The 25,850-nt window shown below is 42.0% G+C and overlaps 1 protein-coding gene and 1 pseudogene across 6 annotated transcripts in view; both read right to left on the reverse strand.

Annotated features, from left to right (window-relative positions):
- Positions 1-25,850, reverse strand: part of ARHGEF28 (Rho guanine nucleotide exchange factor 28) — a 311,495-nt gene that overhangs the window by 168,634 nt on the left and 117,011 nt on the right. For all 6 annotated transcript variants that reach the window (XM_055332795.1, XM_055332796.1, XM_055332801.1 and 3 more), the window contains 2 exons: positions 11,497-11,644; positions 7,891-8,184 (listed from right to left, as the gene is read on the reverse strand). In XM_055332795.1, the coding sequence (XP_055188770.1) occupies positions 7,891-8,184; positions 11,497-11,644 (442 nt within the window). The remainder of the gene's footprint in view (positions 1-7,890; positions 8,185-11,496; positions 11,645-25,850) is intronic.
- LOC129514332 (U4 spliceosomal RNA) lies at positions 15,215-15,370 on the reverse strand (annotated as a pseudogene).

Raw genomic sequence — 25,850 nt, forward strand, 5'->3', positions numbered from 1 at the left:
ATTCTATATGTTGGCAAATTGAACACCAATAAAAAATAAATTTATTTTAAAAAATAATAATAAAATAAATTCAGTTAGACAACATCTAGCACATTGTCTGTTTCAGCGGCAGCATTCAGCACCTCCCCAGCGCCGGGCAACCCGGCTGCAGAGCCTCTGGCTAGACATGTCCCCGAAGGCAAGGGAAACAAAAGCAAAAACGAGCTACTGGGGCTTCTCGAGATTTAGATACTCTTAAGTCTATGGAAAAAAAAGCAGACATTTTAGTTTTTTGCCTTCAGCATTAATAGGATCCTTGGATACGGTCATTTTCAAATTCAACGTTAGTCCCCAGAGTGCAGGCAAAAACTGTCATATGCATCGCGCAGCGTTTGAGGGGTTTCCAGAGGAAAGGCGCAGGAGCGGGACACAGCCACCCAGAGGGAAATTCCAAAACCTTCCCCTGTCCTGAATGCTTCCGGAAGCACATTAGGGTAGGCTGTTTGAAAAAATAATAATAGTACTTACATTTTTCTTCCTTGAAAACTCTAAGAGAAGGCCAAAGTAACCTGAACACAACCCTCTGCTCTATCTCTGATTTGAGAATAAATATTTAATTCTGAATTGCAGTTGAAGGGCCATAGGTGCCAGATCTAAGTACGAAGCCGATTTTTTTAAGGAGAACTTTAAGCTGCCTCCTCATCTTTAAAATGTAATATCTTCAACAGAGAATGTGGTTAATAAGAGTTTAACTGACAAGTGAATTCAGCTTATTTGATGGGGGGTTCCTTTTTCCTTGAGAGTTCAATTTCATATTAAATTCTTTATTGCCAGGAAACCCACTCCTTAAAAAGGAAAGGCTAAAAAAAATGGGGGATGGAAGACAGAGAAACCTTTTTTAAAGACTTAAAATGTCACAAATGATGCATGTTTGTGTACGCGTCTAAGTAATGTGCAGCAATGCTATGGATTTAACCCGAAACCGATTCTAAAAACCATTCTCTCCCCCGCTAGCCTTCACACACCGGGTTACCTTAGCAACCGAAGGAACAGAATTCCAGCCTAAAATGTCAGAAAAGCCAAGTGTGGCGAGATTTGTTCCGTGAGATACTATCAGAAGTAACAGGAGGCTGAGAGTAATATTGAGCGTGTACGTAGCTGCTTGAAAAATGTCAAGGTTTCCAAGAAAACCACTTAAAACCTCAGAGTTAGTTGGTACCTGTCATGCACTAATTTCTACACTCCTCCATCTTTTTCAAATGGAAAGCCTGCATTTTGTAATAAATCTGTCCTGAGTCTCCCACCAGCCAGTGGGACACCAGCTGATGTTGTTTCAAGCTTGCTGTCCGGTACAAAGCTTTGGGCCAGAGAAACTAAGCTGACATTTCCCAGGCTGTGAGACAGCAAGGCATTCGCGTAGGTCCATATGCCATCCCCTGGCTAATCAGGCCAGGACCACGAGTGGAGGCCAACCAACAGGGCATATGCCCCTGAGCCTTTATTATTATTATTTTTTTCTATCTCTACAACTAGCAAATCCTACTCAAGGACAAAAACCCCAGCAGAGCTCTATGTATCTCAAGTGTTAAGTCTTGCTGGTTACTGGTCACTGTTCTCTTTCCTCTATTCAAAGAGAGGACAACAGGGATTTCCCCATGGCAAACACTGCAGGCCCACACACTTCCTTCTGCTGTTGCCTAGAAAGAAGGTGAGGAGTCCAGCTGTGTGGCCTGAAGCATGGGGTAGATGCCACAGAAAATTGGCAGTTCCCACTTCGTCTTTAGTTACGAGCTGTCCTGTATATCACTTAATGGCTTTTCCGAAGATTAAAAAAAAAAAAAAGGCAATGTTACAACCCTTTAAATTCCTTAAGGTAACCCTAAACAAAGCATAGTTTAACGTCGCCAAATGACCTCCACTTTTATAAAATCCCTTCCAAAGTCCTTTTGGCCTTCTGCACCTTTTCCCTTCTCCCCCTGTGAGTTGTAAAGTGTAGAAAAGCAAAGACCCTCTTTCCAGGGGAACTGATGTATGAAGATCTTATTAATAAAATAGAGCATCAGGGATCCCTGGGTGGCGCAGCGGTTTGGCGCCTGCCTTTGGCCCAGGGCGCGATCCTGGAGACCCGGGATCGAATCCCACATCGGGCTCCTGGTGCATGGAGCCTTCTTCTCCCTCTGCCTATATCTCTGCCTCTCTCTCTCTCTGTGTGTGACTATCATAAATAAATAAAAATTAAAAAAATAAATTAAAAAAAATAAAATAGAGCATCATGCTAACCACCCTTCTTAGTAACAGCGAGACCTGCATCCATTTAACTGGTGGTCCCTGACGAGGCTTCCGCTTTTCCTGTAAGTCAACATTAATCACAGTGGGACTTGTTTTTGCTCAGGCCGGTACTGCTTGGACTTGCCCTTGCCACGTGTACTCTGCAACTAATACATTTCTCAAATTTCTTGATTCTCAACAATTCTCATCTTGGAAAAATCAATAAATTATCTAAGCCTATCAGTTCCACCCATTACTTTTCGGGGGACAGCTCCAGAAAGAAAAGCTGGCTCCCTGAATACAGCAGCTGTGTTTATGCCCAAGACGGCCCTGCAGAGACACTTCACAAGCTCAGCTGGCTTACCCTCAAAATCTCTTCCATTCACAGAATCAACGATAAAGGCAAGGAGTAACGTTTAACTCTTTAAAACTACCAGATAACATTTTCTTTCTTTATTTAAAAATTGTATTATGTATGCCCTGCAGATTCATTCCGTGGTGTCACTTTTCTTAAAAGGAAATGGTACTTATGTAACAGGATGGAGTTGTTACCTAATGCTCAGCGGTAATCATTCTGCAGTGTCTAAGTGGATCAAATCAACACCCCTCACACCTTAAAGTTACACAATGTTGTAGGGTAACTCTGTCTCAATAAAGCTGGCCAAAAAAGACTGTGTTGTGTTTTCATAACTGTTATAAGAATTCCATCTTTTCCATAATTAAAATTTTGTGCTTCTAAGGAGACTTCTGAACATGTGAACTATTTTGCATAGAGAACTATAGAAAAGTCCAAATTCACTTTTTGTGATAATTTACTCAAGCAGGGACGCCTGGGGGCTCAGCAGTTGAACGTCTCCCTTCGGCTCAGGTCGTGACCCTGGGTGCTGGGATCAAGTCCTGCATTGGGCTCCCCGTGGGGAGCCTGCTTCTCCCTCTGCTGTGTCTCTGCCTCTCTCTGTGTCTCTCATGAGAAAATGAATAAAATCTTTAAAAAAAAATTACGTAGGGAAAAAAGGTCTTAAATACATAAATTGTTGCTAAATACTGGTTTGTAAATGTAAATATATGCCGAGAGAGATAGTCTTTATGAGTTTTTTTAAATATAAGTTAGCTTATTTTTCTTCTATGAAAAAGCTTAACCAGGACCACCTCTGCTTAATCCACAGGTGGGGATAGGAGCTATTATGTTCCTAAAGGCAATGCCATCAATCTTCTGAGATGATATTTGTTGTCCCTTTGGGATCTTTACTCAAATGGTAGCCTTCCCGCTGGACATGGCAAGCCTGGTGCTTGCCAGCCATGTCAACCTTCTGGGAGCACAAATAAAGTAACCTGTTTGAGCAGGAAGGGAAGACTAACCCACAAGTTATCTGAGCACCAAGGAAATGAAACAAAATACCTTATACCAGTTAATTTGTCAAAATCATGTCAATCTCTAATAACACTCTTTATTAAAAAAAAAAAACTTAGTTGAGTACTAAAGTACTCAAAAAAAGATAAATTGTGACATTTTATTGGATATAGTACTCTACTCTAAGTTTTACTGTAAATATGGGGTCGTGACATTCTGCAAAAAGCTTTTTATCATGAAAGCTATTTCAAAGAACTGGGTTTAATTTTATGAAACAGAAATCCAATTTTATTTATGTCACAAAATTAAATAAAACCGGAGATATTTCCTTCCCTAGAACATAAAATAAAGTTGCGTTGTGAGTAATGATGGGTAAGAAACAGGGCCAAGAAAAATCTCTGCTTTTCTTTATGACACACAACACTTTGTTCAGCCTGGCCCTTCTCCAGGATCTCAGGCCTTCCTGATAAAGCTCAGTGATTGAAACGGCAAAAAGTAAAGTATTACAAAATGCAAAAAGCAAGGAAACACAGTCCCGCTTCCCAGGTAAGGCTTCCAACAGACTTTTCCAAGAGTCATTACAGACATCAATTAATCCCCATTCAGCACATCCATTTACCCCACAAAAAGCATAAATAAATAAACCCAAATAATTTTTAAGTGCAAATGGTGAAGCTTTCAATAGTTTCTGAAAAAGTATTAGAAATAATTACTAGGAAAGAAACTGTTTTCCACTTACGATGCCACTATTACTTAACACACAATGAACTCCAGTGGGCCACAGGCTACTGTTTCTTAGTCTGGTATTATTTCTCTACCTTGCAGATAAGCAGCACTAATAAAATAGGTTCATTAGGAGAGGATGCATTGAGCATTTACAAGATCCTAAACTACTCAGATGAAAATTCTACTAATTTGAAAAGGGACCAGGTTGTTGACATTGGAGACTCCTGAACTCTCCTGCTCCCGTAGAATTGCCCAATGTAGAGCTACACACCCAACAATTCTCTTTGAGAGAAATCCAGCAACTATGTGAATGTGGAAACACCCATATCAGCATGGGTACAAAAAGCTGAGACACACTCACCATCAACTCTACCCCTGGCACAGCACCATCCAATCAGGTGGTAACCCCTGTTCCCAGCTTCTCCCTGAGGAATGGATCAAATCTAGCACCCCAACTTTGAAAGCCTCCATCTAGCTGAGGAAGCCAGCGGGGCTTGCATCCAAGAATCCTATGGGACTACAGCAAAGAAGTAGTTCTTAACAGGCAGACGAACACTCACCATAACTATCCCGAGGGCTCGGCATAGAGGAACCGGCAGAAAGACACATCTCCCAGTCTTTCCCTGGAAGGGATTTGACTGCATACTTCATAAACTGCAGGGTCCATTTACTAATTGGCATGCAGCTGACTGATGATCCTCCCTGGACCTCAAGAGAGCCCGTGGGCAATTCCCCCCACCTTCTTGCTTTGGTTCATTCCAACAATAAATCCAGGTCACTGGCATCTCTCTGGAAGCAGCCTGTACACACATCTGGCATCCCAGATTTTACAGCTGCCACCTGAGGGACAGCTCCTCAGACTGCTTTAGCTCTGACGGCCAATGTATTCATGAGTCCCGCAGGACTGTAAAGGATGAAGAAGTAGTTGTTAATGGGTGTTAATGGGTGTACACGGAAACCCTTACTGTAACTATCTCCCCAGGGTTCAGCACAGTGGAAGCAAACAACAAACAAACAAACAAAAAATGCCCATCTCCCATTCTTTTCCTGCAAGGAACTTGACTGCACACTGTTCCAGCTCATGACTGAGGGTAGACTTTATCAGCCTGCATCTGGGTGATGACGGAGATCCTCCCCTGATGGGATTTGGCACACCCTCAACTACTGGCGGCCACTAAGAATAAAGATAGCAACTTGGGCAATCACTAAAGTTTGAGAAGCAAATAGGAATTTGGGCTAGGCTGACCAAGGTTCATCACAGAAGACCAGTCAGTCAAGACTGCAACACACAAAAAGCTATATGTATGTACTATTGCCAATCTATAGATTAAAGGTTAAGAAATAGTAATTCATTTCTAAATTTTAGGATGAAAATATAGCATGTGTGTAACATGAATCTCATTTTGAAGGCTTTTAGTTTAAGTTATCCAGGTGCAATTATTTTCTTTTTAAAGGCTTTATTTACTTACTCATGAGAGACAGAGAAAGAAAGACAAGAGACACAGGCAGAGGGAGAAGCAGGCTCCTCACAGGGAGCCCGATGTGGGACTCGATCCTAGGACCCCGGGATCACGCCCTGAGCCCTCCAGGTGCCCTCCAAGTGCAATTATTAAGTCACATAATCTTCAACAATCTGTCGCCTGCAGGGGCACAAATTAACCCATTGCAGACTCCAAGCCCCTATGCTGAGGGAGGTGCTGGGCTAGGGAAGGAGCCTCCTTCTGACCTGCAAGTGCTGCTCCTGGGGTCTTGGAGGCACTTTACTTGTGGCCTTTAGTGCAGTGACTGGTGAAAAAGTATGAAAACTTTATGCCTTTGTTAAAATGAATCTGCCCTTCCAGAAAGTGAAACACCCTCTAATATTAGAGTGTTTTAAAAGGCCAGGAAGCTTAAGAAAAAGAATTTCCCTAGTCAGAAAGCACACATATATATAAATAAATATAAATATATATATATATACACATACACACACACACACACACACAGATCTATAGATATGTATGTACATATACAGGTATGTTTAAATATACAGGAACATGCTCCTGTATATATGAAGCTGTTTACGTATATACAACAAGTTATATATTCATATGAACATGAATAAATTCCTTAGCCAGAAAACAGGTACATTTTTATATACATATGAATAACAATAGTGATGTCTAGGATGCATAACTTCCTTCTGAAGGTCCCAAATACAACTTCCATTCATACCACAAATACTTCTGGAACACTTGATATGTTCCAAGCCATTTGGTAGATCCTTGGAGGTAATGGTGAGGAGAACAGATACCACCCCTTACACATCCCAATCAGCTACCATACAGCTGAATCAGCACACAGGAGGCAGACGCGGCGCAGCACTGAACGAGGATTGTGACTGGTCTCATCCAAGATCTTAAGGAATAAGAAACATCTTTAATTTCCCAAGAAAGTTTTACTTTAACCCTGTTTGAAAGAAACAAGTGGAGATCCTCTCTGTCTGTGGTTTATGGCATATGATCCTGTTTACAAAAATCACAACCCTTTACCTCAATTAGCGCATTTAATCTTATCCACAAATTTAAACCAGTCTGTAATCAGAATTTGTCAGAAAGTAGAAACTCCTGGGGCCTCCTGGGTGGCTCAGTGGTTGAGTATCTGCCTTCGGCTCAGGGCGTGACCCTGGGGGACTGGGGATCGAGTTCCGCATCGGGCTCCCTGCAAGGAGCCTGCTTCTCCCTCTGCCTGTGTATCTGCCTCTCTGTCTGGGTCTCTCATGAATAAATGAATAAAATCTTAAAAAAAAAAAAAAGAAAAAGAAAAGAAAAAGGAAGTAGAAACCTCAAAAACAGCATCATCCAACCACTAAAATCATACAATAATGCAGAAAGACAGCACAAGTATATGTGTGTTCAGTAAAATATAAACCAATATCTATTTCTAATAAAATTCCGTGATGAGTTATCACCGTAAGAAGTATCTATTGAGTGGGTCAGCCTCCTGCCTGGCATGGACTTACATACAACACCCATCTTTGTTCACACACAGATGCCACGATTGATGTTAAGAGCCTATTCAATCTTTTAATCAACAGGAGCCATCCCGAGGTTTATCCCAAAGTTAGCGCAAATGTTTGAAGGCTCTCGGTGACTCTGGCATTTTAAAGATGTCGATGCATCAGTTTCATTTCCTGCATGCCACACTTGTTCTGAGCGTTCCCACAGAGCCAGCTGCCTGTCTTTCCTTGCTTGATGACTCTACCTTCTTGGCAAAATGGCACAGCATGAACAGGTGCCAATGGAAGTAGAGCCACACTCCAAAGCAGCTGGCTCAAGAGCTTGCCACCAAGAAACAGTCCTTCCCTCCTTGAGGCAAAGCTCTCCACCACCTGGAATAGAGCTGAGGAGCATCAACCAGCCCAGAGTCAAGTGACTCAGGATCTCAGGGAATCCAGTCATGTCAGAATAAGGCTCAGGTCAAAAATGCTCAGGAAAACCAACCCAGGGAGACAGACAACAAATTGTAAGGCACATTCTTAACATCACATCAAGGAAAGACATCTGAATTTTCTGGTGAAGACCCACCTTCAAGTGAAGAATTTCCCAAGACACTCCACTCAAGAGGCAACTCCAGATGGGTCAGAGCCAGCACCAGCTCCTCATCCAAAGCAGGCAATGCTCCCACCGTCAGGGCAAATGGAGTCAGAAAGGTCTGATGACTACTGGATGTGAGGCGATCAGCCTGGGTGACCAGCAAACGAGCCAGCCTGCAAGCCATGTTGTCCACGTAGGTCACTGAGCCGGAGCCCATGGTCACTGGGGAGTAACCTTCTGAGCAGAGGCACACAGACACCGTCACCGTCTCCTGAAGCCCATGCCCTGGACGACAAGACAGTAAACAGTTCACACCTAGAGGCTAAATAAAGGAGATGCTCACCCGGTGTCCAAGTCAGGAGTCACCAGCCTCCCTGCACTGCCTATGCAGACCCCCCACTCCAGGAGCACAAAAGGCAGAAGAGAATAGAAATGTAGCCAGGTATCTTCCCACAGTGCCACCCTCGTGCGGCCGGATTAAAGCTCATTCCATCTTCTTTCAGTGACTCCTGATTTTAAAAACAACTTTTATGAGCTCTGAGCACCTCCATGTCTATTCTCCTATCATTGTCGAACATTGTTATTTGGCACACCTTCACCTTGTAGCTTTACCCCAATTACCCCAACCCCTCAATTCAAGGTCGTCTCCTTAAAGGCCTTTGCCCTTTCCTCCTCTGCCACTTCCTCCCAAGTCCTACATTTTTATGTGTTTATTTAGATGATAGTTGTACAAAGTAGCTCCAAAGAATTCCTTCGAATGTGAGCGAGGGTGGGTGAAGAGCACTCCACAGAAATACTTACAGACGTTGCTCATTACCCGACTCCTGCCACTCCTAACGATAGCTTCTGTGCCTTGGCGGTCCTCTTAATAGTTCTGTTGTGTGTGGTCATCTAATCCCGCTCCCTGTGCTTCCTTCCTACACTCCTCCTTCACGTGGCCAGGCGGGAAGCTACTACCCAGGCACATTATGCTGCCTTTGGCAGGACACCCAGGGCTTCGTATCGCCACACTGCTGTGATGATCATAATCACAGCCAGACGGAAGGAGGGTGATCTCAGTCACCACTGGCCCCCCAAGCAAACGGCCAATGGGAGCCTTTGTAGGGAGAAGAGCATCCCAGCTTACTGAGAACTGCTGCCGTGTTCTTCAAGTATGACCCAGGGGTGCAGGCACAAAATGTAGGCCTCCATCCCCAGTCTGGGCACTTCCAGGACAGACTACAGAAATCCGCTCTCCACGCTTCTGAAAGGCTCCCCTGGGAAAGCTGAAACAGGCGACATTTACGGTCCAGAAACAGGGACTGCCAGCTGCCCATACGGAGTTTGTTTAAAAACAAAGGTTAAGAGCTCTCCCTTCAAGTAGGGCACGAACCGTCAAGCAGACCTTCTTTAACACACAAGGAGTGGGAAGGAGGCTCACCCTTGCATCCGAGTAAAGAAAATGACAGAATTTTCGATATTAAGATTGGCACTTTAGTTATTACTCTCATTCCTCCTCCATAAGAGGCTTCGTAAAAGAAAACCAAGAAGGGAGCAGCCAAAGGCAGCGAAGGCATAAATGTAAATCCCAAAGCCAAAAGGCAGAGGCAATAGAGACAGAGCCAAGGTAACTCTATGCCATTAATGAGGTTTGACTTTTTTTTTCTTATAAAGATGCCAATTATGGCACCAAAGAGAAAAGAGCTTAAAATCGCCCACAGTCTCTAAATGTTAACTGCCTGGGTCTGGTTCCCTATTGTTCCTCTCCAACAGTTGTTTAAAGTTGTTCAACCTTAATCTAAATTTGAACACAGATAATTCAGAAAAATGCACTTTTCCCCCCAATTACATGGAATGCCTTGGTTTTCACTGCACATTATACTCATTACTCTTTATGGATATTATATTTTGTACATTCATGTATGACCATGCATTGGATGTATGCCTGGACTATCAATAAAAATACACATACATCTACAGGCACAGCAAGAGGGGGCTCCCGGTAGGGATGGGCCTCAGAGTGGCTGGTTAAGATTTATTGCTTGGCTCCTTGTGTAGTAAGAAGGAAAGGGTAACAATAATCATGCCCAACTGAATCTTTAAAACATGATAACTTGTGTAGAAAGCGTTACATCAATTATAGCAGCATGTGAGAAAAAATGCTCACGGGGCACCTGGTGGCTCAGTGGTCGAGCATCTGCCTTTAGCTCAGGGCGTGACCCCGGGGTCCTGGGATTGAGTCCTGCATCAGGCTCCCCACAGGGAGCCTGCATGTCCCTCTGCCTGTGTGTCTGCCTCTCTGAGTCTCTCATGAATAAATAAGTAAATAATCTTTTAAAAACAATGCCCACAGTCTCAGAAATGGAACAACAGTTTGATCTGATGAACAAGCCCAGGTAGGGCTGCAAAGTCTTTGCACATCTCTGCAATTCTATGTCTGTGTTGTTTGCATGTCTACTGTCTACCTTCCCTTCACACGTAACAGAGAGACTGCAGAAGCACTTAGAAATCTCTTTCTTTGGGCAGCCCTGGTGGCCCGGTGGTTTAGCGCCGCCTTCAGCCCAGGGCATGACCCTGGGGTCCCAGGATCAAGTCCCACGTCAGGCTCCCTGAATGAAGCCTGCCTCTCCCTCTGCCTGTGTCTCTGCCTCTCTCTCTCTCTCCCTGTGTCTCTCATGAATAAATAAATAAAATCTTTTAAAAATAAAAAATATATTTCCTCTAAAAATGAAGCCAATCCTATCCATAAAAAAATTGAAGGTTCCCTAAATGATGCAATTTAGAGGGCCCAATAGGCCCCGAGTTAAGGAAATCTAACCCATCAGCAAACCTGAACTAAACCCACCCCCCCCTCCTGCAGGTAGTAACACCTTCACTCCATCTTTGGGCCCCAGCCTCCTGTCTCAGATACATAATCCACACCCCAATGAATATATGAAACAACTATATCTGAGAACTATTAGCTCTTAACAAACATTAACATGAAATATTAATTTGTCACCCGTCACCACGGTAACAAGACAACACGTAGGAGAATGACAAGTGTTGGAATGTGAACATTTTGGTGGTGGGAAGAGAACGTTCTGGTGCCTGAGATCTAGTAAGGAAGAGTCTGGATACATAGAGTGCCAAGGAAGGAACCCCAGGCACCAAAAAGAGCTAACAGGATTGCGGTGAACAGTGGGGCTGCCAGACTGCAGGCGAAGGAGGGAGGGAGGGAGAAGGAAAGCCACCGCCAACATCTCTGTGCTGCATGAACCGTCCCTGGCCATGGGCCCTGGGACAACAGGAAGTGAGGCTAGGAGCGACTCCTCCATTGGACTACACCCAAAGCACAGCCAACTTTGAAAGCTGAGTGCCACCAACAGGATAGGCCTGCCTGGTCTGAGGCCAGGCTGATGCAGCTGGGAGAGCCTCAGAAGCAAGCTGACCCAGGGTGAGTGTGCTCATGGGTCCTGACCCTTGCCCCTCCGCATTCCCCCGCCCCACCTCCCTCACACCCATCCCACTCGGAGCACTGTTTACTTCCTCCTCCTGGTCCTCCTCCCAGCCTACGTCCCTGGAGGAAGGATGCTTCTAGACAGACTTCCCAGTTGCAGAGTAAAGACTACACCTCACCTGGAATGCTGGACTGGAGAACATTATCCTCAGTGCGTTTTGCGATCACGACGTGTCTCTGATGAGATCCATTATAAATAAAGTAAAACTCGGCATCTTTAGGAAGATAAACATTTTTCCCAAACTTTGCATAGACAGTCATCTGCCCCTAAAAAATATGTAAGTTGAGGTATCATCACACTTTCTTGTCCTGACTCTTAAAAACAACAACAACAACAACAACAACAACACACAATAAAAGAAGGGCTGGGGTCCAAAATAGTGTTGTTTGTTAGGTTCATTTCACATGGTTGACACTCAAGTAGCACAAATTCTCTTTCCAAAAACAAACACTCGGGACCACAGCGAGATGCCTCCTGACATTTTAAAGTATGGACATCAAAAAAAAAATAAAAATAAAAATAAAAATAAAATAAAATAAAATAAAATAAAATAAAATAAAATAAAATAAAATAAAATAAATAAAATAAAATAAAATAAATAAAATAAAATAAAATAAAATAAATAAAATAAAATAAAATAAAATAAAATATAAAAAATAAATAAAATAAAATAAAATAAAACAAAATAAAATAAAATATAGGGATCCCTGGGTGGCGCAGCGGTTTGGCGCCTGCCTTTGGCCCAGGGCGCGATCCTGGAGACCCGGGATTGAATCCCACATCGGGCTCCCGGTGCATGGAGCCTGCTTCTCCCTCTGCCTGTGTCTCTGCCTGCCTCTCTCTCTCTCTCTCTCTCTCTCTCTCAATCTCTCTCATAAATAAATAAATAAATAAATAATAAACAAACAAATAAATAAATAATTTAAAAAAATAAAATAAAATAAAATATAAAATAAAATAAAATAAAATATAAAAAATAAATAAAATAAAACAAAACAAAATAAAATAAAATAAAATATGGGGATCCCTGGGTGGCACAGCAGTTTGGCGCCTGCCTTTGGCCCAGGGCGCGATCCTGGAGACCCGGGATCGAATCCCACATCGGGCTCCCGGTGCATGGAGCCTGCTTCTCCCTCTGCCTGTGTCTCTGCCTGCCCCCCTCTCTCTCTCTCTCTCTCTCTCTATCATAATTAAATAAATAAATAATTAAATAATTAAATAATTAATTAATTTTAAAAAATAAAATAAAATAAAATAAAATATAATAAGGACATCAGAGCCGGTCTATTCTATTTGTAATGCCAAAGTAGTCCAGAGCAAAGGGAAGAAATTTTTAAAATTTACTCGCTCTATAAATGTGATTCAACCTTGTTGTCTTTATTTCATTTGAATTCCTCCTACCTGATGGACATCACTGATTCTACTCATTTCTTTTTCTGTCCCTGACATACCACCATAGTACAAAGGGTCAAAACCATTGTTTTTAGTTATCGCCTTACCCTGTCCTGGATCACAGTTGGTTGTAAGAACTTTAAATATGCACAAGCTTTGCCAAGTCGACAGTACCACGGCCCCAGGCTTGCTGTGCCGTTTCCATCACTGTCCGTCTCCTCCAAGGGAACCCCAAGTCCTGCCTCCCCGTGGCCTGGCCTCGCACTGCCTCCTGAGAGCTTCCAGCTGGCACACACCCTGCTAAGTGCCCGGGTGCGGGAGAGGAGCCACTCCGGGAAGGAAGGGAAGTCGAGGAAGCAGGGGCAGGGGAGGGCTCTTCAGGACCTCACCCCAGAGGCTGCGGGAAGGCCTCGATCAGTTCCACGACGAGGGGGAAACCGGGCCGCTGGGCCATCCTGGGTGGCGGGGAGGCTCCAAGGACCCAGGACACTCCCTCCGCTCAGAAACAGAAAAGCAATAGGAAGAGAGTCCTCCAGGGAGACGTTCGGCCTGGGGTGGCGGCCACAGGAAGAGGAGGTGGGAAGGGTGGCCTGGGGGGCCAGGGCTCGGCCCATGGCCAGCAAAACTGAGCCGCTCCCCGCAGTCCCCCTGGTCCACTCCTGCTGGTGGACACCGTGGGTCCCACGCGCGGCAGCAGGGCCGACCCGCATGGGGAAAAGAATGGGCACACGGCTCCTTCCTCCAATAACCACGCAGGTGTTTCGTCTAAACTTTAAAAATACAAAAAGGCTATGTTTTCCTGCTGGTTTGAAATCTATGGCACACAAAATATTACCCTAAATTATGAATTGGTATAAATACCAATTGGCTGCTGGGGAAAGAAATCACTAGTTTCCAACTTTGGATTAGCGCTTCTCTGCACGTGAGCCCACGCACACATGCACAGCACGGATGCAACCCATAGAAAGTGATATGCCCGGAGAAACCCACCACACGACAGCTCCCCAGAAAGCTCGGGAAGAGGATCTGAAAGGAAAAAAAAAAAGTGACAAATGTCTGACATGACAGAGAGGAAACCTAGATGAAATTCCATTTCCTAAAAAAGGAAGAACAGCCTGCATTAGTCATGTTCCTGGTCGCTAAAGGGACTGTTAATTGTCCACAGACAGAATCTGACCTGGCTTGTCACTTTTTTCTTTTTTTGTAAAAGAAAACAAACTGTATCAACAGATCAAAGCTTTTCACAGACAAGAAGACTATCTCATCTGTCTCTGTTCAAAGCAACCAGCACACGACTATTTTCTTTGGTTGGGTGAACGAGGACCACAACCTACCGAGGACTTTGACGGCCTTTCCAAGGCAATACAACCCCAAACAGAACAGTTTTACAGTCTGCATGTGTCTTCGTCATGAGCCCACCCCGTGCTCCACGTTGGTAAAAGAAGATGGACAAAAACAGGTCGGGAAGAAGGTCCATCCATTAAAGGGAGATGCGCACAGTCTTAGCACTAAGAATACAGTCAGCCCTAAAAGGGCTCCTCTTATTTGCTCATCACAGAGTGATCAGAAAGACATGGAAGGTACGATAAGAGGATGGGGGGAAGCAGAAACTACGAGAAACCCAATGGGATAGGATGGGATTGGCGGGGGGGCGGGCGGGAGAGGATGGCAGAAAAAGAAGATATGAGTATGTATGGACACGAACATTTTCATTCCAGAAAATTAAAGCCCTAAAGAGGTTCAGACTCGGCTACGCACATCAGGAGAAATGAGTTTCTGAAGATGTTCTGAAAAACAAGGACAGTAAAAATGATCGGCCACGAGTGACAATTTGGGGGCCTGACTGGGGTCTTTCTAACCACTGGAGCCCCTGAAAATCTGGTTTTCTTAAAGGGCCACTAATTTTATTAACGGCACAGAGATAAACTCTCAGCTACAGAACTTCACGGTGCCCCCGTGGTTTCCCCATCTGGAGTCAATTTGCACTTCCAGGCAATTACAGCCCTACGCTTCCCTGAAAGGATTTACTGGCATCAGTACCAGAATCACTCTACTTTGTGCAGAAATACTAAACACGTCTCATCATCTTTCTGTGAATCTACTATACCCCAAACTTACAATAACACACATTCCCACCCACAGAGTAAGAGGGTTCCCCCTTTCTCCGCATCCTCATCAACATCTGTGGTTTCTTGACATGTTAATTTTAGCCCTTCTCACTGGTGTGAGGTGGGATCTCACTTGGTTTGGATCTGTATTTGCCTGATGTAGAGCATTTTTTCATGGGTCTATCTGCAAGCTGGCATAGTCACTCTGGAAACAGTATGGAAGCTCCTGAAAAAGGTAAAAATAGAGCTACCCTATGACCCAGCACATTACACTAGTAGGTATTGACCCAAAGGATACAGACACAGTGATCTGAAGGGGCACCTGCACCCCAACGTTCACAGCAGCAATGTCCACAATAGCCAAACTATGGAAAGACCCCAGATGTCTTTCAACAGATGAGTGGATAAAGAAGACATGGTCTAGTTTTCAATTAGCACTAATCGTGCCTCGGATAAACCTCATTGGCTACGATACTGCCACTGCACAAAGTTAAGACGTGGTCTATATATTCATGATGGAGTATTCCTCAGCCATCAGAAAGGATGAAATCTTGCCATTTATATCAACGTGGATGGAACTGGAGGGTATTATGCTGAGCAAAATAAGTGGATCAGAGAAAGACAATTATATGATCTCACTCATATGTGGAATATAAGAAACAGAGGATCATAGGGGAAGGGAGGGAAAAATAAAATAAGATAAAATCAGAGAGGGAGACAAACCACAGAGACTCTTGATCATAGGAAACAAACTGAAGGTTGTTGGAGGGGAGGTGGTAGGGGGACGGGGTAACTGGGCATGGGGGAGGGCACGTGATGGAATGAGCACTGGGTGTTCTATGCAACTGATGAATCACTGACCTCTACCTCTGAAACTAATGATACCCTGTTAATTAATGACATTTAAATCACAAAATTAAAATTAAAAGAAAGAACACACTCATTTCACTAAAACTTCTGGACACAGTAAGAGGCATAATAGGCAAAAATTATCTCCCCAAATGAATCTAAAACTTTAACGTGCTCTAGTCAAAACCCAAACACTTTTCAAATGAAAGAGGCTTGTTTCCAAGTGCATCTGGAAGAATAGATGCACAAGACTAGAAACAGTTTGGAGAATGACAGTGCTTGGCCTGTGCAGAATGCAGTCAGAACATGTCCTACCACAAAGCAAGGCATGCAATAAAACCATAATGCCTTTTTTTAAAATCTATATAAAACCATAACGCCTTAAGCAATGTGACGGGCACAGGGACAGACCACTGAGTACGGAGTCCAGAAGCAGATGCAGGGAGGTTATGTCATAAAGGTGACATTTCTAGCCAGTGGGGGAAAGAACAGGCAACTCAACCAAATGTTTTGGAAACACCTACCTGTTAGGAGCAAAAGCAGGCCTCACATCACATATCTCAATTGCCAATTAATTCATTATCAAACTCAAAAATCCTTAAGCACATTAAGTTAGAAGGCTGTCTAAAATTTTTCAGTATCGAACAAAATGACAGCAATGAAAGAAATCTACATCCCATCTATCCTGATGTATCAACTTGTTTTCATTCTTTTATTGCCTTCCAGTCTTTGTTCAATGCACAGCTAACCCTTATCGAGCTTCCTCACGGCGTGAGTACGCATTTGGTTGTGCTCTTCTCTCTTCTATCGAAAGTACTTTTCCCTCTTCTGAATTTTGGCACCATTTTTATTTGCATTCCATCAAACGTGATGTTCTAATATTTCCCCCATCATCCCTGTACTGTTGTACTTTAAGAGTGGTTCTAGCTTAACATTATAAACCATACAAGAAACTTTTTCATGTGCATCCCTTTATGCTTTACTTTTGTAGAATAAAATTCCAGAAATGGTCCAAATATGTGAAAGCTGGTTGCAAACTGCCAAACTGCTTTCCAGTAATGTTCTAGCAAACTCCATTGCCCCCCTGTGCTGGTCACGGGTATCATTTTCATCACCACCTTGCCAAAACTTTTATTTCCCAATTTATGGACAGTAAACCGTTCCCTCATCAGTTTCATTTGTCTTCTTTCCCCTATCCCTGAAACTTACTCTCCACTTTTATTAAAGATACTGCTAAATAGCATTAACATTGTTAATGGCCTGTTCAAATTTCAACTTCAAGAATTCTGGTCTTCCCTTTTCTATTGACATCTGCATTCACACTTGCCTAAAGTAGGTCAGAATGTTCACTTTCTCAAGTGAACCAGTTGAGAAGAACCTCACAGTCCCTTTCCTTTTTGAATAGTGAAGGTGTACCACCTGTTATTTTCTCTTGCCCAAATAAAAAGTACTCAAATACCCCTCTAAAATCTCTATGGACCAGTAGCATGGAAAATGGGAACAAATATTGAGTAGGAAAGCTGGATTATAACCAGATTGAATACACCTCAACATAAACACACACACACACACACACACAGTTAATTAAACCAACGGTTTTTTTTTATCAAGAAACATCTTCCAGAAATTCTACTTGTAAAACTCATCAATAATTCTCAAAGACCAAGCCTTCTGCTGAAATGCTGTGACATCTGTAGATTTCTTCTTTTTTTTCCAAAAGATTTTATTTATTTATTCATGAGAGACACACACACACACACAGAGAGAGAGAGAGAGAGAGAGAGGAGAGAGAGAGGCAGAGACACAGGCAGAGGGAGAAGCAGGCTTCATGCAGGGACCCCGATGCGGGACTCGATCCCAGAACCCTGGGGTTACAAAGGCCAAAGGCAGACATTCAACCATGGAGCCACCCAGGCTCCCCTCTAGATCTCTTCTCAAAGAACCAGAAAAGGTATTCAATCTTATTGGCCATTAGACTATTTCTTTCATCCAACTACTCTACTCTTCTTCTAATGACCTTTACGATGGAAATGGTTGGCATTGATGTGCATATTCTAAATATTTTTTCTTTAAACTAGGTATCTAAATGCCTTAAGTAACTTGGTGCCTATATTATCCTAATCACTGAATATCCTTGTGCTAATGTCCTCCCGTCTTCACTCTCACTCTCTACAGACAACATATCTATGCATAATTATACATGGTCAGTAACAATGTCTTTTGCCAAACAACCTTCACCAACTAGTCTCTAAAATATGTGGCATGAATAGGCAATAAACCCTGCAGTTTCAAATTATGACAATGAGAACAAAGCGTGCATCTTTTTATAGTGGTGTTTCTTAATTTGGAGCCGCAGGAAGATTCATAAATGGATTTCAGGAGGTCTGGGTACCTTTTAAAATTGTTAGCAAAACTCCCTTCATATGTGTATGTGTCTATTTTTCTGAGGAAAGGTTTACGGATTTCACCGTATTCTCAAAGGTATCCATTCAACTCTAACTTCTATAGAACCAAATAATAATGGGAACATGGTAAATACCATTTAATGACAATGGTGACCTTTTCATATGATAATAAGATGTAGTGCTGTGTTCCAAGTTATCCTACACAGCCTTAACATGGGGTGACCCTTAGGACAGGAGCACATTAAAAGTACATTTTCAGTGAGGTGCTAAATACTATATTAAAAGTTTACTAATACATGCCATTAAAACCAATATCAACATAATACCCTAAGTGAATTATCAAATTTGATTGTTTTCAACATCGGAAACTTGTCTTCACAACAAAAGAATAATTATTCTAGGGCAGCCTCGGTGGCTCAGTGGTTTAGCGCCGTCTTCAGCCCAGGGCGTGATTCTGGAGACCTGGGATCGAGTCCCACGTCGGGCTCCCTGCAGGAGCCTGCTTCTCCTCTGCCTGTGTCTCTGCCTCTCTCTCTCTCTCTCTGTATGTGTGTCTCTCATGAATGAATGAATGAATGAATGAATCAATCAATCAATCTTTTTTTTAAAATTAGCAATGCATAACATTTATTTCCTTGACATTTGTTTTTTTTTAATAAATTAATTTTTATTGGTGTTCAATTTACCAACATACAGAATAACACCAGGTGCTCATCCCGTCAAGTGTCCCCCTCAGTGCCCGTCACCCATTCACCCCCACCCCCCGCCCTCCTCCCCTTCCACCACCCCTAGTTCGTTTCCCAGAGTTAGGAGTCTTTATGTTCTGTCTCCGTTTCTGTCAATCAATCTTAAAAAAAAAGATAATAATTATTCTACACAGAACCTTCCCTGCAGAGCAGTGTGTTATTAAATGTTGTGAGATTCCTGAGAATTTTTTAAAGTGCATAATCCCATTTTATAGGTAGGTGAATAGGAGTATAGGAACTAGTTATACTAACTACCTCAGGATCCCAGAGCCCAGATGAACAGTACGCAGTGTCTTGATTTCTACCCCAACCTGCAAGTTAGGTCATCCTCTTTACATTCTTCAAGCACAATTGAAAGAAAGTGCTATAGGCATTGTCTTTTATTCCAAATTACAGTGTTTAAGTACTTCTTTAAACCAACATGAGAAAATGCAGAACTTATTTCCTTTATGTGCATATATTATAGATACGCACATATCTGTACACATATATTATCTTTTGTGCACATGGTATTTCACAACTACTAGGCGCTTTATTGTGTCTTTCTAATCTTTTTCCCACAGTAAGACCTAGGAAGTATTATTATGACTCTCATCACATAAACGAGAACCCTGGTACCATCAGGTCCAGTGAGTGGCAGGGCCACAAGTCACATCAAATCCACATGTACCAGGCCCAGCATACTTTTCTCCCCAACACATTACTGTAAAAACAGCTGTGGGAAAGTGTTTACTGACTTACTAGACCTTTACATTAACCTCAACCTTTATATTTTCCATACTTAATACAAAGACTCTCATCCTGAAACCCATAGGTAGGGGTACAGCTGAAAGGAGAGAGAAGTATTCCTTAGGTCCCTCAAGATTTATGCCCAGTCTTAGACATTCGTGGAGAGAGAAGGTGTCTTTTAATTAGAGATTCTTCTAAGTGTTCAAGGAGCAGATGATTTAAAAAAGTTTAGGAGCCACTGATTCAAAGCATGTTTTAACCATCTTTTGTGTAGTGTAAAATAACAAGATCATTCAAATTTCTTGTCCCAAATCACAACTAAATCAATAAAACATAAGTGAATATAAATTGGTTAAATCCAAGGGGAATAACAGAATCTTTTTTTTTTTTTAGGGAAGATCACTAAAATTACATAAAAGGCTTCTAAGACATTTCTTCTGAAAGACCCTTTCGGGGGCCCTTGGGTGGCTCAGTGGTTGAGCATCTGCCTTTAGCTCAGGTTGTAACCCCGGGGTCCTGGGATCAAGTCCCACATCATGCTCCCCGCAGGGAGCCTGCTTCTCCCTCTGCCTGTGTCTCTGCCTCTGTGTGTCTTGTGAATAAATAAATAAAATCTTTAAAAAAAAAAAAGAAAGAAAGAAAGATCCTTTCAAGTAGGAATGGCTTCCATTTACAAACAGGATAAAACAGATCACAGAAGTCCAATATTCCTGCTGATAACAACCAGAAAATCAAAACAGAAAAATTTTAAAGTCATATTCTTAAAGGCATCAGAGAACTATGGGAAAAAGAATAAAATGCGTTAAAAATTCCAGAAAAGGGAACCCCTTAGAGAAGTTATGGAAGTCAGAGGACAACAGAATGTTATCTTTAAAGCGATGAAATAAAATAACAGAGGTCCTAAGAGTCCACGCCCATCAAAAACATCCCTGGGGCAGCCAGGTGACTCAGTCAGACCCTTGGTGGCTCACAGTGTCTGACTCTGGGTTTTGGCTCAGGTCATAATCTCAGGGCTGTGAGATGGAGCCCCGCATCAGGCCTCACTCTCAGCAGGGAGTCTGCTTGGGTTCCCTCCCTCTCCCTCTGTCCCTTCCTGCCCCCTCTCTCCTCTCAAAAAGAAAAAAAAATCCCTAAAAATGACACTGAAATTAAAATGCTTCCAACAAATACTGAGGGAACTCATTGCCAGCAGGCAAGCACTAAAAGGAACTATTCAAGCAGAAATAAAATGATCTCCAACATAAGCAGGCACCCAAGAGGAGATATCAAAGAGTGGACAAAATATATTAATGTCCAATGTACAAAATAGGAATGATGTCATGGAGTTGAAAATATCTGTAAAACTAAAATGCCTGACAGTAATGTGAAAGGAAAATGGGATTCAAATGTCTACCAGTTTAAGAAAATGTTAAAAGTAATAGCTTATTATGCTTATGTCAGATATGTACATTTTAAGCTGAGGGTAACAGTAGAAAAACATAACTAACAAGTTACAGAAGAAAAAGCCAATTAGAAAATGTTTTCCTCGGGCACTTGGGTGGCTCAGTCAGTTAAGCGTGTGCCTTTGGCTCAGGTCATGATCCCAGGGTCCTGAGATCGAGTCCCATATCGGGCTCCTTGCCCAGTGGGAGTCAGCCCCTCCTTCTCCATCTGCCTCTCCCCCAGCTCCCACTCTCTCTTGCACTCTCTAATAAATAAAATCTTAAAAAATATATATACATATATACATTTTATCAATCACAAAGACAGGAGAAACGAAAACATAAAACATAAGACAAATAGACAGTTATATGATATAATTCCAAATATACCAGCAATTATCTTCATGTAAATGAAGTAATCCAAATATAATACCACTATGGTCGGTATGGAATTTTTAAATTCAAAAAATAAAAGAAAAAAAAGCACAGAAATCTTGAAAGTAAAAAGATATACTAACCAAAAGAAAGCAAGTATGGCCAAAATAGTATCAGAAAAAGTAGATTTTAAAGCAAGACATGTTACTAAAGAAAGAGGAACTTGGCATATAGTTGAAAGAGAGGTTATTATCATATCAAATCTGTATGTATCATCATATCAAATCTGAAATAGCTTCAAAAGATTAAAAAAAAATTCACAAGCCAAAGAGCTAGACCAACCCAAAATCACAAGTTAGATTTTGTCACGTCTCTCTCAGTAGCTGATAGAAGCAGCGGACCAAAAAAATTGACAAGGATATAAAAGATCTGAATTACATAGTCAATATAATTATTTACCAAAAGGAGCAATTATCATAAATTAAATGTATATGTTAATGTTAAAAGCTGACCCATTTTTCATATCTCTGCAATAAATCCAGTTATACATACACACAAATCAAAAATTCTCCACGATTTTCACACTTGATGGATGATTCACCGCTATAGAACCACTGTAGTTTTATAGAATATAGAACTATATTCACACTGTAGTTTCTGTATCAAAGCTGGAGTAAAACAAATCATGACAGAGATCAGTAAATTACTCCAATTCCTCAAGAAAAACAGAAGTAGGCTTTAAAAGTCTTAGTTTTTTATTTTTTTTAATAAGTGGGAAATATCAGAAAGGGAGACAGAACATGAGAGACTCCTAACTCTGGGAAATGAACTAGGGGTGGTGGAAGGGGAGGTGGGCGGGGGTGGGGGTGGCTGGGTGACGGGCACTGAGGTGGGCACTTGACGGGATGAGCATCGGGTGTTATTCTATATGTTGACAAACTGAACACCAATAAAAAATAAATTTATTTAAAAAATAAATAAAAGTCTTAGTTTGCTTCCTTTTAAAATCACTAACTTAAAAAAGTAAATAAATAAATAAAATAAAATCACTAACTTACTCACAGGTGTATGAAAACATAGAACTCCTAGAAACTGAAAATATATCTGACATTTCATGCAGATCATAGCAGGATTGAACCAGCTGAGATATAAGAAAATTGCAATTCTAAGCTCTACTCTTAAATTATCCCAGTAATTCTTGAGGCAGAGAGGTCCTGTGCTTGGTTCCCAAATAATCAAGTACATAAACAATGAATGAAGCAAAAAACACTTTAACAAGTGGATGCTGGTTAGGATTTTGGCCAATAATCAACTAAGCAGGAGTTGTCACTGACACAGCTGTGCAAAGATGCTAACTCTGCTATACCCTGCATGGGTGAAAATCTAGGAATTCCAATAAGAATGCGTATGGTCTGGCTCTGCTCTCCATCAGACATACCTGGGCCATGGAATGCTTAAATACAGACAAAATGACAACACATTCAGAGGAAAAGGACAAGGATGCCAACGGGACACAAAAAAACCATGTTGTCACATGAGGAACAATTGAAGGAACTGGGCCTGTTTTGCCAAAGAAGAGAAGAATCATGGTTGAACGGTCACTGTTACAAATATCTGAAGGTCTATCATGCAGACAGGGGCTCTGACATGTTCTGTAGGCCCCACAGGGGAAAGCCCAGAACAATGGAGGGAAGGACAGGGCACAGAGCTCAGGTCTCCAGGGAGAGCCTTCTAAGAACCAGAGATGTCCAAAGACGACAAAGATTGCTTTAGCCTAGAAGGAATAAGCACAACCAGAAGACAGCGCTTTTTTGTTTGTTTTGCTTATTTATGTATTGTAAGAGAGAATGGGGCTAGAAACAGACCCATCTGGTCTTACAAATCTAAAAGCAATTATACCTGGTATATAATTCTAGATTAATAGCTTCAATACAAAAAAAAATATGTGGGTCTAGATAAGTGGTATTTTCTTCTGTGTGTGTGTGTGTGTGTGTGTGTGTGTATTTAAATTAATCTCTCCCTTATTCCTTTGCTTCAATGTCCTTGCTCCTTGGGTTGATGGTTAGTTCATGTTCATTCTTTGCATTAAGTAGTTTTCAAATTGAGATCGGGCGACTCTGGATTGTAATGGACACTAACAGAGCCTGTTGAGAGTTAAGCATGCCACTTAAATTTCATTTTGGAAAATAGGTTTCCAATTATATTTAAATCTAAGAAGACTACATTCACTATGATGTATTATTTCCCAGGTTTTAATATGCTGGAGAGGACCTGAACTGCCAAGCTAGGTCACTGTCTTGAAATAATAAATGTAGCATATTTAAATTTGAAGAATATATTTAACAATAAAGACATTTTATCCATTTTATATATTAAAGTTCCCCATATTACTTTTTACATAAGGAAAAAAGCATTTTCCTTTGAGGGAAAAAAGCATTTTCTTTTGAGGGAAAAAAGCATTTTCCTTCAAGAAAGAAATTTCAACACCACCTGCTTAGTGTTTGTAAGGCCCCCTGACTCTAGGATACCCTCTGCTCATTGGAAGCTACAGTTACCACAACTTCATTTTCTATTTCACATCTCGAACAAGTTTTCCATTTCCAAGACAGGAAAAACTATCAAGTCATCAACTCCTCAGCTCCAGGTTGAATGCAAGCAGACAATAATCTCATTTGGTTATCATTTAAAGCTTGAGGTCTACAGACATATGTGAAACCAAGTGTGATACGAAAGTCAGTATGGGCCTACTGCCAGCACTGAATGTGCCCAACCAAAACCAAGACTATCAGGAATACAAAGAACCCTAAGTCTTCATGAATTGATAACTCCTGGGCAAAGAGCGACACAATCATCTATATTCTTATCTCAGGGTAGAACACACAGCTCTGCATTCCGTAGGAAGTCAAAAGAAGTGCCCTTTGTCCTTCTCATTGCATCTGCGCCAGAACACAAATTCTACACAGTGTACCACCAACACACACACATACAAACACACACGCACACACACACGCGCACACACGGAGGCCTTTCTTAAACAAGAGCATTGACAGTCCTACAAAGTAAGGACCAGTGCAAGATAAAAGAATCAGGAGTGCTCACTCAGAGAAGTAGGGGTTCAGAAACTTCTAAGACATAAGGAGCCTCAAAGCTCATCTGATCAATCCCTGACTCGGCAGGTGAGGAAACTGAAGGTTCATACCAAGAGGTGACTTGCTCTGGGTCCCACCACATAGTAGACCCAGGGTTAGGGCCCAGGTCTTCACCCACCATCCAATGCTCTTCCCATGCTCCAAGCTGCCAGTTGGAAGATTTCCCACCTCCCCCCAGGGGCTGGGAAAGAAAGGACTTTATGGAAACAAGTCAGAAGCAGGAAGAGTGCTGTCAAAGATCCCCAATGCTCACTGCACAACACTCATCTCTCTCCGTGCTCTTGTCTCTTCTCTTCCTCGATTCTCATTCCCTCTGTCAAACTATAGATAGCAGTCTCGCGGGGCCTGCTGCTCTTCGCCTTCTTAAATGAAAACGCACGCAGGGAAAAGCCAGCCAAGCCGCAGGATGGCAAACATGAAACCACAGAAACCAGGGGCTCAAGACAATGAGGAAAGAGCACTCAGCAACTCCATTACAGCCCCAGCTCCAAAAGAGTCTGTGGGAGGCATGGAAAGAAAAGACAAGGATAAGAGCTCAGTGGGGAAGGAAATGGACTAGGGAGTGATAGCAGGCAGCAGCAAGAGGAGAAAGGACTAGAAAAACAAAGCAATAGAGAATTGAGTTGAAGCAGGCCAAGAAAGATGGAAAATAAATGAAAATAAGAAGAGAAATATCCACCCTACCAGAAACTGCAATCTGGAGACACCTTTATAAAAAGGAAGGGGGTTGGGAGAGAAGGAGTTAAATTTTGATGCTTACAAGGAACATTTCATCTGACCAAAATCGATCACTATATTGTACACTTAAAACTAACAGAATGTATGTTAACTACACTGGCTTTAAAATTTTTTAAATGAGTCCTTGCCATTTGCAAAAACATGGGTGAATCTAGCAGATACAGTGCTAAGAGGAAAACAAATACCATATTTTTCATTTATAAGTGGAATTTAAGAAACAAATGAATTTTAAAAAAGAGAAAAGCAGATTTTTAAGTACACAGAACTGATGATTACCACAGGAGAGGTGGGGGGGGATGGATGAAGTAAGGCGACGGGGATGAAGAGGGCACTTACCATGCTGAGCACTGAGTAATGAGCAAAGAAGAACTGAGGAATCATTATAGCCTATACCTGAAACTAATATAACCATTTATGTTAAATAAGATTTTTTTAAGATTTAAAAAAATGGAGAAAGAAATGAACTGAGGACAAAAGAAGCACATGGAATGTGTCTTGTGACACATCATGGGGGAATGCTTTTCCAAACTACTCCCCTCCAACTAATGGCCACGCCCTCA

Source organism: Nyctereutes procyonoides, unplaced genomic scaffold (genome assembly GCF_905146905.1).
Source record: "Nyctereutes procyonoides isolate TBG_1078 unplaced genomic scaffold, NYPRO_anot_genome, whole genome shotgun sequence".
NCBI classification, from domain to species: Eukaryota; Metazoa; Chordata; class Mammalia; order Carnivora; family Canidae; genus Nyctereutes; species Nyctereutes procyonoides.